Genomic DNA, 13,197 nt, shown 5'->3' on the forward strand with positions numbered 1-13,197 from the left:
CAGAGCTAGCTCGAAGGCACTGGAAACCAAAATGGCAGATCAAAAGGAGGCAAGATCTAATGCCAGTGTGGACTGAGATATGAGGGCAAATTTATGTAATAGTTCTGCATTCTGAAAGTAGTTTACGTACATAGCAGTGACTTGAGCATGTTAGGCACCATATGCAGAACTTTATGTAAACTGTTTTATTTAACATCTTATAAAGAAAATATTATTACATCTATTTTAAAGACAGTTCATTTTATACAGAAAAATAAGCCTGGATTTCCTACTTCAAACCATATATTCTAGAAATTAAAGGTCACATTGTGAAAGTACAACTCTAAAGCACAGAGAAGAAAGTATAGGATATTGCTATGACTTTGGGACAGGACAGAACTTTGTAAGTAAGACTCACAAAATACAAACAATGAATCAAGAAATTAATAGACTTTACATCAAACTGACCCGCCTCTTGAGAAATCTGTATGCAGGCCAGAAAGCAACAGTTAGAACTGGACATGGAACAACAGACTGGTTCCAAATAGGAAAAGGAGTACGTCAAGGCTGTATATTGTCACCCTGCTTATTTAACTTATATGCAGAGTACATCATGAGAAACGCTGGGCTGGAAAAAGCACAAGCTGGAATCAAGTTTGCCGGGAGAAACATCAATAACCTCAGATATGCAGATGGCACCACCCTTAAGGCAGAAAGTGAAGAGGAACTAAAAAGCCTCTTGATGAAAGTGAAAGAGCAGAGTGAAAAAGTTGGCTTAAAGCTCAACATTTAGAAAACGAAGATCATGGCATCTGGTCCCATCACTTCATGGCAAATAGATGGGGAAACAGTGGAAACAGTGTCAGACTTCATTGTTCTGGGCTCCCAAATCACTGCAGATGGTGACTGCAACCATGAAATTAAAAGACGCTTTCTCCTTGGAAGAAAAGTTATGACCAACCTAGATAGCATATTGAAAAGCGGAGACATTACTTTGCCAACAAAGGTCCGTCTAGTCAAGGCTATGGTTTTTCCTGTGGTCATGTATGGATGTGAGAGTTGGACTGTGAAGAAGGCTGAGCGCCGTAGAATTGATGCTTTTGAACTGTGGTGTTGGAGAAGACTCTTGAGAGTCCCTTGGACTGCAAGGAGATCCAACCAGTCCATTCTGAAGGAGATCAATCCTGGGATTTCTTTGGAAGGAATGATGCTAAAGCTGAAGCTCCAGTACTTTGGCCACCTCATGCGAAGAGTTGACTCATTGGAAAAGACTCTGATGCTAGGAGGGATTGGGGGCAGGAGGAGAAGGGGCCGACAGAGGATGAGATGGCTGGATGGCATCACTGACTCGATGGATGTGAGTCTGAGTGAACTCCGGGAGTTGGTGATGGACATGGAGGCCTGGTGTGCTGCGATTCATGGGGTCGCAAAGAGTCGGACACGACTGAGCAACTGAACTGAACTGAAAAATCCTTGTTCAACAAAGGATCTCATAAATAAAAATTTACAGATAGGTGATAGACTAGGAAAAATTATTTGTAACATCTGAAATGGACAAGAGTTGATATCTAGAACATGGGTTATTCTGTAAATAGCAAATATTTTAGGTTTTATGGGCCATATGGTCTCTACTGCACCCGTTCAACTCTGTTGTTATAGCATGAAAGCAGTCATAGACCATACAAAACTGAAAGAATATGGTTGTGTTTCAATAGAAACTTATTTATAAAAATAGCTGGTGAGCAGGATTTGGCTTTCAAGCTGTAGTCTGTTAGTCCCTAATGTAGACTGTATAAGAAGTTACTATGGATCAATAAGAAAAATTTAGGATGCTCGATGGAAAACTGAATGAAGGATAACAATAAGCAATTAGCAGAATGAAAAGTCCAAATGGCTAAGCAAATATAGATGTGCAACATTATTAATAATATGAGAAATGTAAATTTAAAGGAAATGCCATTTTGCATCAAGGGATTTGACAGAACATGAAAGTCAGATAATTCAGGAGGAGGTGAAGACGTAGGTAAACAAGAAAGCCTCACACCTTGCCAATGAATGTGTATCAGTTAGAGAGCCATTAAATGCTAAGTGAAATTATTGTATTTCCATACCCCAAATAAAGGAGAGCTCTTTGATAAAGGGCAGCAGGTAACGTTTTAACAACACACACATTATCTTTATTTCACTATGGATCCAAGGACACCAACATAGACTGTCACTAGTTTACAGACCAGCTGTTATAAACTACTTTCTACCAATGTGTTTTAGTTTTTTAGTTGCACTGCATGGCTTGCAGGGTCTTAGTTCCCAGATCCAGGGATTGTACCTGGGCCATGGAAGTCAAAGTGCCAAGTCCTAACCCCTGGACTGCCAGGAATCTGTCTATCAATGTGTTTTAGACATGAAGAAAATCTTAATATTCTTAGCATCTAATTCTTTTACAGTTTAGAGTTTCATATCTTTAAGAAGAGGATTGGCTTCCTGATGCCTGATTAATGGAATGTAAAATTCACAAGAAGCTAAAATAAATTGAGGGACTTCCCTGGTAGTCCAGTGGCTAAGACTCCATGCTCCCAAAGCAGGGCCCAGGTTCTAACCCTGGTTGGGGAAGTAGATCACACATGCCAGCAAAGTCAAATTTAAAAAAAAAAAAGGTAACACAAAGTGAGATTCAATTTTATAGGATGGAGAGCCAATTACAAGGTTATACTCAGATACTTCAGGGTTTTCCCACCTCTACAGTGTAAAGAGCACTTAAGTACAAAAGTCTGAGAAACACTCAGATAATAAGAAGGGACATTTATTGAATATCCATTGAGCTTTAGCTAAATAAAATTAAGATATAAGGGTATTTTTTCTTTTGTAATGGGAAATCAAACTACACAATATAACCTGGTTGGTAATTAGAACCGTAACTTCCTTTAGCTATTTTTTCTACCTCCCCCTGAATATAACCTATTGTAGCAATACGTTCTGAAATAAGAGGCCTTCCCCTCATTGAATTCATTTGCCATGGTCTGATAAAATATACAATGGATTATTCAAATTAGCATGGTCTAAACAGCAAGAGTAGCTTGCATATGTGCTGATTTTAAAAGGTTTAGTTTCAATAAGCATATTCACATGCTTTACCTTAAAAATAAATTTGTTACCCAATTCTATTCCAATGGTGAAAATCATTCCCAGAATTCACATAGCTGTGAAATAAAGTTTTTTTTTCCTTCCTGTCTTTGATCACATGTTCAAGTACTTAAAAAGTTAGACTATACTAAAGCATATGTATAGTATTATTTGAAGAGTTATTAAAAGAAAATTGGTCTACATTGAATTGTATGCTTTAAACAGCTGAACTTTATAGTGTTTAATTATATCTCAGTAAAGCTGATATATAGTCAATCATCTAGTCTTGTGGCTCTTCACTGTAGCATAATGGGGATAAGAGGCAAAGAGGAGGAATGAAATGAGGGCTGACCAATCAGAAAGTGGGTTAAATCCCTAGGCTATTTTTTGGCCCTTAGTAACCAAACAATCGGAGAAGGCAATGGCACCCCATTCCAGTACTCTTGCCTGGCAAATCCCATGGATGGAGGAGCCTGGAAGGCTGCAGTCTATGGGGTCGCTAGGAGTCGACACGATTGAGTGACTTCACTTTCACTTTTCACTTTCATGCATTGGAAAAGGAAATGGCAACCCACTCCAGTGTTCTTGCCTGGAGAATCCCAGGGATGGGGGAGCCTGGTGGGCTTTTGTCTATGGGGTCGCACAGAGTCGGACACGACTGAAGCGACTTAGCAGTAGCAGTAGCAGAAGCCAAAAAATGAGAGGAAGAGAGGGAAGAGGAGAGAGAGAGAGTGCGTGTGTGTCTGGGAGGTTGGCTCTGTGGACATGGTAGGAAGCACCAGGGCAAAAAGTGAAGAAGAACCAAATATCATAGTTAAAACACTTCTTTTCATGAATTCCTAAAAACATCGCCTAACTTAAGAGAAGACTTCTGCCAGACAGTAATGAAACATGATAGTCTTCTTTCCTCATCCATGAATAAGCCATTTCGAAAACAGTGAGAGCACAGGGATTTCACGTTAAAAAGACTTCTGTGATCTGTCAACAACTTTCATATATGATTGCTTAAGTGAAAACTGAGGCTGCGTTTAGAATCAAGAACTTTAAAACATCTAAGATTGTACTGGAACAATTTTGACAGAAAAGAATACAAATTAAAAAAAAAGACAACACATAGATGATAAAACAGAATGCTGGTACACATTTATTTTTATTGCTAAACATTGAATGCCAGCAACTATGGTATCTTCAAGTTAAACTCAGTTGTAAGATTTATAGAAAAAAATACCTGTGTACCACTAGTATGTGGACATTCAATAAATACCACAGGACAAACTGATGACTAAGAGCCACATACCTATGAAGCCCTTGTTTAAACAATTTACCATTAAAACAGATGACCTATAAGAGCAATTATCAAAAGGTCAAGTTTAACTGCATGTCTTTTCAAACAGAGATGCTGAAAAGGATATATACATTCTTTACAGGTTTTAAGTGATTAAAAACAACCCTCAAAAATGTAGACAATGCAGAGTAGGAACACTGAAAATACAGTTTTACTGTTGAACAAGTGACAACACAACACTTTCTTCAAATCCTTAAAATAATTCATTTTTTAAATGGCTCTACAGAAACCAAAATGAACTATATTCATAAAGATGATAATCTACCAGGGACACAAAGATCTTCCAGGCTATTTTTTTATGTTAACATATATTTACACAAAATATTCAATAACACGTTTTACAGCTTACTTAAATAGAAACATGCTTTTCTAATCCATAAATAACACTAAACATCATTCATTCAACCACATTTATTAAGTAGTTTTGATGTCTCATGCATTGTGCCAGGGATTGAGAGATGAGTATGACATGGTCCTTGCTCTATAAGTGCCCACAATGAGGCTGAAGAGACAACACATAACATTTCCTTTCTTACACAATGAGGCTATTTCTGTAAAAACAGGACTGAACTGCTCAATATCCTAATAGACTGTTCCCAAATTCTGACCCGATGGAGCAGAAGACCAAGGTGTTTAAAAGCCATAAGAAAATGATGTGCTTTTTTTTTTTTCATCCAGAGAAAGGAGTTTATGAGTAAGATTTCATCTATTAAATTTTTTTTCTCAGTTTTTTTAAAAAAATGATCTGCATGTATACAGCAATTCCACTAGTAAACTGCTTAGTTCATGTAATCAAATCAATAATATAAATATTTCATGATAGTCCCCAAGCTTTAAATAGGTCTGTGCATTACTCTGCTAATATACTTTAATCCTGAAAGACTGTCTGCCTGAGAATAGAACAAATGCTTTTTCCCTAGGATAAACCAATAATTTGTACAGTTTTTAAGTAGTGGTAATAGAGGTCATTTAAAAATATTAAAATTATATTCAATATACAATTTCTCTTCAAGAAGGCAGGCAGATTTATAACACAATCGAAAGTTTCCTTAAAAATGATTAAAAAGTTTTATTGCCTAAGAGCAACTCAGGAATCTGAAAGAGGTGAACCCCATGAATATCTCACTTAGTGAAAAAGTTGGATATATGACTATTGATGTTTTTGAGTATATGAGAGCACAGATTTTTCATCAGAGAAACAGCATGCTCATATAGCTTTAATACCAATAGCTTCACACTGGCCTACTGACTTCCTAGATCCTCCAGGGCTGCATCACCAGTCCGAAAGATCTCAAACTAGGCAGGGCTCTTTCGGGCTCGAGTCAGTTACCAGGCTCCAGCAAATCCACATTTGTTTTCACACGTAGGCATTCTCATTCTACTACCAAGTCTTTTGTGGACCCACAGAGGTAGCTTAGGGGAAAGGCAGAAAGGAAGAACTACGTATTTAATTCCCCAACACAGAGAAACATGGAAGACACTGGTGAGGACTGAGTATGCTTCATGGCTTAGAGTAATTGCTTCTTGAAGACAGGGGCCTAGGAGCTAGGTCCAAGGTAGCCCCAGCAGCACAAGAGAAAATGTCTATTCTGGAGCGGTTCCAAGCTTTTAAGTTCGTAGAGAAAGGTAACCAGGGCTGCAGAAGGTTCTGTGATCTGTCTTGTGATCTGCCGCAAGAGCCAGCTGGCTCAGTTTTGAGGTTCACCCCTAACTGTTTCAAGCTCACATGCTGCAGGTAGGAGATACTTCCTACAGCTCATTCTGAATGTCAAGGCTGCTGCTGCTTTATGAGGGTATGGGAGCACATTATCAAAGAGGCAACTCTTGGGTGGCAAGACATGTCTCATGATATTAGAGTCTACTTCCGAGGTGTTCATTTACTGGGATCATTTAACAAAGATGTTCCCTTTTGCATTGGCAGTTTCTTTTATAGAATCTTATTAATTGTAATCAGACCTCAGTTGTCAAGAGTACAAAACAATGCATGTGTTAGTTGCTCAGTCCTGTCTGACTCATTGCAACCCCATGGACTGTAGCCTGCCAGGCTCCTCTGTCCATGGGATTTCCCAGGCAAGAATGCTGGAGTGGGTAGCCTTTCCCTTCTCCAAGAGATCTTCCTGACCCGGGGATTGAACCCAGGTCTCCAGCATTGCAGGCGAATTCTTTAACATCTGAGCCACCAACATACCACTGAATTTTAAAATACTTTCCAACAAGATTAAAGACAAGAAATATAGACCAAGAAAATGCTCACCTTCCCACTCGGCCAAAGCCTGGTCTTCTTCAAATCTGGATTAATGATGCTTTTTCAGGAAGTTTTTTCTCAATTAATCCTACCCAATTCTGTTTTCCTTCACAGTATTTCAATACAGTATATAGCCACACAAAAATGGTTTAATATGAATTTGCACTTGTTTCAATTGTTCCACAAACATCTGAAGTTTGTAGGTTCAGTCTGTAAAACTAATCATGGAGTATGTCTTTCATTTCTTCTGTTTCTCCCCCATCCCAGAGTTTGGATATGCTGAATAAAGAACTTAAAGTTGTTGGCTAAAATGCAATTTTAAGGAATCACTTTTTATTTCATACCAAGTAAGGTTTTCAGTATTATATACTGTAACTCAGAGATTCTATCAGATGAGTCCAAATATTACCGTGCTGTAACCATCCAGAGGCCCAGGGTCACATTGGCAGCCAAAAGTACACTGCCACCAAGCAAGATGAAAAATCCTATCAGATCTTTGACATCATTGTCTCCAATCACTGAGGTAAGAGTAGCATCTAGGAAAGAGTTTAAAATCCACTGTCCGTCCAAAGCAAAGCAGGGCACTGCATTAACAATTGCCAGAGCTCCCGAGAGGGAAATCAGGTACCTGGTTGCAATCAGTTAAGGAGCCTACTGTGAGGTCTGCATGCAAAGCCATTTCTAGGAATCAGAAGTGTGTATTTTACGAGGAGTGGATTTGAGATTACAGGTGACTTCTCTCCTTTTTAAAAATCTCTGCCCACCAGTAAATGCTATTGCTTCTTAGATCTCTATTTAAAACAAATGATTTGTATTATTTCAAAGTTAAAAAAAACTTGACAAAAAAAATGAAGGCCAACCACCTGTAAACTAAGGCAGTCTGTAACGAATTCCTTGAAAGGCTTTCTCTTTAATGATACAAGAGAAAGGCATATGGAAAGAATAAGAAATGAGGGAAAATTCCTCTTCAATCCTTACAAAGTATAGCTTAGATTTATTAAGATTTTAGTCCCTTGAACTCTATTTTATTATCATCTGTAAGGCCGTAGTGTAACTATCTCTGAGATAAAGCTGCAGTCTACAAGGTACACTTTTGACTGTATCCTTTTTTCAGTAACTCATTTGTTAACTAATATTTGCTCATTTACTTTGTCTCTGTTTTTTTGCAAATCATTAAAGAAAGTAATTAAAGATATAAAAGTGACAAAAATAAAGAACCTTTTCAAACTGTTCGAATATATTCAAATTCTATATAATAACCAATTAAAAATCTCTTTATATGCAAACATATGCTAAAGAACACATGAGATTCTGTGGAGTGCTGTTTCAGCAGTGGAAATCAGTTTGATGTCCCTTATGCATTCCTCCATTTGGTCAGAGTCAACAGGTTCAGGAGGGGTGGAACACATCGCTTCATTTAGTAGCTGAAGACTTCATCCTTTATAAACATGCTCAAAGGTTTTAGACCTCTAAACTTCAACTCTCAATTTGTCTTCTAGGTTCTTTCCCTTCCTTACCTTAACCTTTCGCTCTTCCCAATCAATCTCTCTTCTTTGACTTCCTAGGTACAATCTGATCTTTCTCAACTCTAAAGTCCACTTTTTTATGTGTTAGCAGTAGACTGATACTTGTAAGGTCTATTCAAGCTCTCTAGTCAAGATAAAACTGATCAAGTTCCAAGCAGCACACTTTTAAAATATCTTTCACATCAGAAAGGATACTTGACAAATGTCTCCACAACCACAGGCAGATCTATGCTTAGAAACTTGAAACGTGGGATAAAACTGGTGATGCTCACTAAAAAAGAAAAATAAGAAATAATTAATATTATTTATACAGGTAAGCAACAGAATAATGAATTTTACTATGTGGGTATAGACTGGACTAGCCCATTAACCTGATTTGAGAAAGCCCTACCCAAACATATGCAGACAGGCTCAATGGCCCAACTATAAAAGTAAATCAACAATTCTAGAGCAGCTAATAAAAAGAGTGGGATACAGAAATTCATGTCTCAATGTACATTTATATTGTGAGGTGAGACTAGAATAAAAACTGATTATATACCAACTATGACTACCAAATACAGAGAATGACTTTACACTAGAATTTATATCAAGAGTCCTTATCTTTTCAAAGAAGTATAACCTTAAAATCATGTTCACTCCAACTATTATGCAACTTAATCTTTTTTGGTCTCAGTGTTTTCTTCATTGCTAAAACAAGGATTAATACTAGGGGATTTTTAAGATTTCTTTGACTTTGTGGATTCCATTACTCTGTTTTTGTTAAAACACTTAAAAACTTATAATTAAATAGAACTCGTAGCACACATTTCTTGAAAATTACCTTGAAGAGGGTTATTTCTACATTTGTTGAGGATGTATATAATATCTGTACTCCAGAGACACCTAGTGTTAAAACAATAAATGAGAAGAATGACCCAAGTTGTATCTTAGGATATGACTACAGAGCAATGAGAGAGCCTTTTAAAGAGTAACATAAAACCCACATGTCCCTCAATTGATGAATAAATACAGAAAAAGTAATATATCCATACAATGGAATAGTTCAGTTCAGTTCAGTCGCTCAGTCGTGTCCGACTCTTTGCGACCCCATAAATCGCAGCACACCAGGCCTCCCTGTCCATCACCAACTCCCAGAGTTCACTCAGACTCATGTCCATCGAGTCCGTGATGCCATCCAGCCATCTCATCCTCTGTTGTCTCCTTTTCCTCCTGCTCCCAATCCCTCCCAGCATCAGGGTTTTTTCCAATGAGTCAACTCTTCGCATGAGGTGGCCAAAGTACTAGAGCTTCAGCTTTAGCATCATTCCTTCCAAAGAACACCCAGGACCTATCTCCTTCAGAATGGACTAGTTGGACCTCCCTACAGTCCAAGGGACTCTCAAGAGTCTTCTCCAACACCACAGTTCAAAAGCATCAATTCTTCGGTGCTCAGCTTTCTTCACAGTCCAACTCTCACATTCATACATGACCACAGGAAAAACCATAGCCTTAACTAGATGGACCTTTGTTGGCCAAATAATGTCTCTGCTTTTCAATATGGAATATTACTTCACCATAAAAAAGGAATGATGCACCAACACAAACTACAACATGGACAGACCTTGAAAACACTATGCTAAGGGGAAGAAGCCAATCACAAAATATTCTATTTATAGGAAATGTGTGGAAACAGGCAAATTTACAGAAACAGAAAGTAGATTAAGTGGTTGCCAAGGGATGGGGTAGGTGGGTGTTGAGAAGTAGAATAGGTTCCTAATGGGTATAGGCTTTTTGTGGAGTGATGAAAAAATACTGGAACTAGATTGTGGTGATGGTTCCACAACTCTGAATATATTAAACACTGCTGCTAAGTTGCTTCAGTCGTATCTGACTCTGTGTGACCCCCATAGATGGCAGCCCACCAGGTTCCCCCTTCCCCGGGATTCTCCAAGCAAGAACACTGGAGTGGGTTGCCATTTCCTTCTCCAATGCATGAAAGTGAAAAGTGAAAGTGAAGTTGCTTAGTCGTGTCCGACTCTTAGTGACCTCATGGACTGCAGCCTACCAGGCTCCTCTGTCCACGGGATTTTCCAGGCAAGAGTACTAGAGTGAGTTGCCATTATCTTCTCCAATAGTAAACACTACTGAATTGTATATTTTAAAGGGTAAATTATATGATATGTGAATTATATTTCAGTAAAAGTTATTAAAAAGGGAACATATAAAATCTTATACACCAAAATAAGTTAGACTGTATGATCTTGGTTCAGTTCAGTTGCTCAGTCATGACCGACTCTTTGCAACCCCATGGACTGTAGCACGCCAGGCTTCCCTGTCCATCACCAACTCTTGGAGCTTGCTCAAACTCATATGTCCATCAAGTCAGTGATGCCATCCAACCATCTCATCCTCTGTCATCCCCTTCTCCTCCTGCCTTCAATCCTTCCCAGCATCAGGGTCTTTTCAAATGAGTCAGTTCGTTGCATCAGATGGCCATAGTATTAGAGCTTTAGCATCAGCATCAGCCCATCAAATGAATATTCTGGACTGATTTCCCTTAGGATGGACTGGTTGGATCTCCTCACAGTCCAGTTCAGTTAGTTCAGATCAGTCGCTCAGATGTGTCTGATTCTTTGCGACCCCATGAACCACAGCATGCCAGGCCTCCCTGTCCATCACCAACTCCCGGAGTCCACCCAAACCAATGTCCATTGAGTCGGTGACGCCATCTAACCATCTCATCCTCTGTTGTCCCCTTCTCCTCCTGCCCTCAATCTTTCCCAGCATCAGGGTCTTTTCAAATGAGTCAGCTCTTTGCATCAGGTGGTCAAAGTATTGGAGTTTCAGCTTCACCATCAGTCCTTCCAATGAACACCCAGGACTGATCTCTTTAAGATGGACTGGTTGGATCTCCTTGCAGTCCAAGGGACTCTCAAGAGTCTTCTCCAACACCACAGTTCAAAAGCATCAATTCTACGGTGCTCAGCTTTCTTCACAGTCCAACTCTCACATTCATACATGACCAGTGGAAAAACCATAGCCTTGAGTAGACGGACCTTTGTTGGCAAAGTAATGTCTCTGCTTTTCAATATGCTGTCTAGGTTGGTCATAACTTTCCATCCAAGGAGTTCAGTTCAGTTGCTCAGTCGTGTCCGACTCTTTGCGACCCCATGAATCGCAGGCGCCAGGCCTCCCTGTCCATCACCAACTCCCGGAGTTCACTTAAACACATGTCCATCGAGTTGGTGATGCCATCTAACCATCTCATCCTCTGTTTTCCCCTTCTCCTCCTGCACCCAATCCCTCCCAGCATCAGGGTCTTTTCCAATGAGTCAACTCTTTGCATGAGGTGGCCAAAGTATTGGAGTTTCAGCTTTAGCATCAGTCCTTCCAATGAACACCCAGGACTGATCTCCTTTAGAATGGACTGGTTGGACCTCCTTGCAGTCCAAGGGACTCTCAAGAGTCTTCTCCAACACCACAGTTTCAAAGCTTCAATTCTTCGGTGCTCAGCATTCTTCACAGTCCAACTCACATCCATACACGACCACTGGAAAAACCATAGCCTTGACTAGATGGACCTTTGTTGGCAAAGTAATCTCTCTGCTTCTTAATATGCTATCTAGGTTGGTCATAACTTTTCTTCCAAGGAGTAAGCGTCTTTTAATTTCATGGCTACAATCACCATCTAGTGTGTGAGATGAGTGCAACTGTGCGGTAGTTTGAGCATTCTTTGGCATTGCCTTTCTTTGGGATTGGAATGAAAACTGACCTTTTCTAGTCTTGTGGCCACTGCTGAGTTTTCCAAATTTGCTGGCATATTGAATGCAGCACTTTCACAGTGTCATCTTTCAGGATTTGAAATAGCTCAACTGGTATTCCATGCTTGCACTCCAAGGGACTCGAGTCTTCTCCAACACCACTGTTCAAAAGCATCAATTCTTTGGTGTTCAGCTTTCTTTATGGTCCAACTCTCACATGCATTCATGACTACTGGAAAAACTACAGCCTTGACTATACGGATCTTTGTTGGCAAAGTGTTGTCTCTGCTATGCTCTCTAGGCTTGTCATAGCTTTTCTTCCAAGGAGCAAGCGTCTTTTAATTTCATGGCTGTAGTCACTATCTGCAGTGATTTTGGAGCCCCCCAAAATAAAGTCTGTCACTGCTTCCATTGTTTCCCCATCTATTTGCCATGAAGTGATGGGACCGGATGCCATGATCTTCATTTTTGGAATGTTGCATTTTAAGCCAGCTATTTCACTCTCCTCATTCACTCTCATCAAGAGGCTCTTCAGTTCCTCTTCCCTTTCTGCCCTAAGGGTGGTATCATTTGCATATCTGAGGTTGTTGATATTTCTCCCTGCAATCCTGATTCCAGCTTGTGCTTCATCCAGCCCAGCATTTTACATGATGTACTCTGCATAAAAGTTAAACAAGCAGGATGACAATATACAGCCTTGACATACTCCTTTCCCAAGTTGGAACCAATCCATTTTTCCATGCCCGGTTCTACCTGTTGCTTCTTGATCTGCATACACGTTTCTCAGGAGGCAGGTAAGGTGGTCTGGTATTACTATCTCTTGAAGAATTTTCCACAGTTTGTTGTGATCCACACAGTCAAAGGCTTTGGCGTAGTCAATGAAGCAGATGTTTTTCTGGAACTCTCTTGCTTTTTCTATTATCCAGCAGATTTTGGCAATTTGATCTCTGGTTCCTCTGCCTTTTCTAAATCCAGCTTGAACATCTGGAAGTTCTTGGTTCATGTACTGTTGAAGCCTGGCTTGGAGAATTTTGAGCATTACTTTGCTAGCGTGTGAGATGAGTGCAAATGTGCAGTAGTTTGAACATCCTTTGGCATTACCTTTCTTTGGGACTGGAATGAAAACTGACCTCTTCCAGTCCTCTGGCCACTGCTGAGTTTTCCAAACTTGCTGGTGCATTGAGTGCAGCACTTTCACAGCATCATCTTTTAGGATTTGAAATAGCTCAGCTGGAATTC

The 13,197-nt window shown here is 39.6% G+C and overlaps 1 protein-coding gene across 2 annotated transcripts in view; it reads right to left on the reverse strand.

Moving 5' to 3' along the window:
• Positions 1-6,592: 6,592 nt before the first annotated feature.
• Positions 6,593-13,197, reverse strand: part of MBTPS2 (membrane bound transcription factor peptidase, site 2) — a 43,997-nt gene continuing 37,392 nt past the window's right edge. Inside the window, exons 10-11 of one of the 2 annotated variants that reach the window (XM_052663018.1) lie at positions 8,411-8,486; positions 6,593-7,317 (exon numbers count right to left, since the gene is read on the reverse strand). In XM_052663018.1, the coding sequence (XP_052518978.1) occupies positions 7,095-7,317; positions 8,411-8,486 (299 nt within the window). In that variant the 3' untranslated portion in view covers positions 6,593-7,094. Of the gene's footprint in view, positions 7,318-8,410; positions 8,487-9,038; positions 9,101-13,197 lie in introns of those variants that run through there. The other variant, XM_052663019.1, reaches the window with a different exon arrangement.

This window comes from Budorcas taxicolor, chromosome X (assembly GCF_023091745.1).
Source record: "Budorcas taxicolor isolate Tak-1 chromosome X, Takin1.1, whole genome shotgun sequence".
Taxonomy (NCBI): Eukaryota; Metazoa; Chordata; class Mammalia; order Artiodactyla; family Bovidae; genus Budorcas; species Budorcas taxicolor.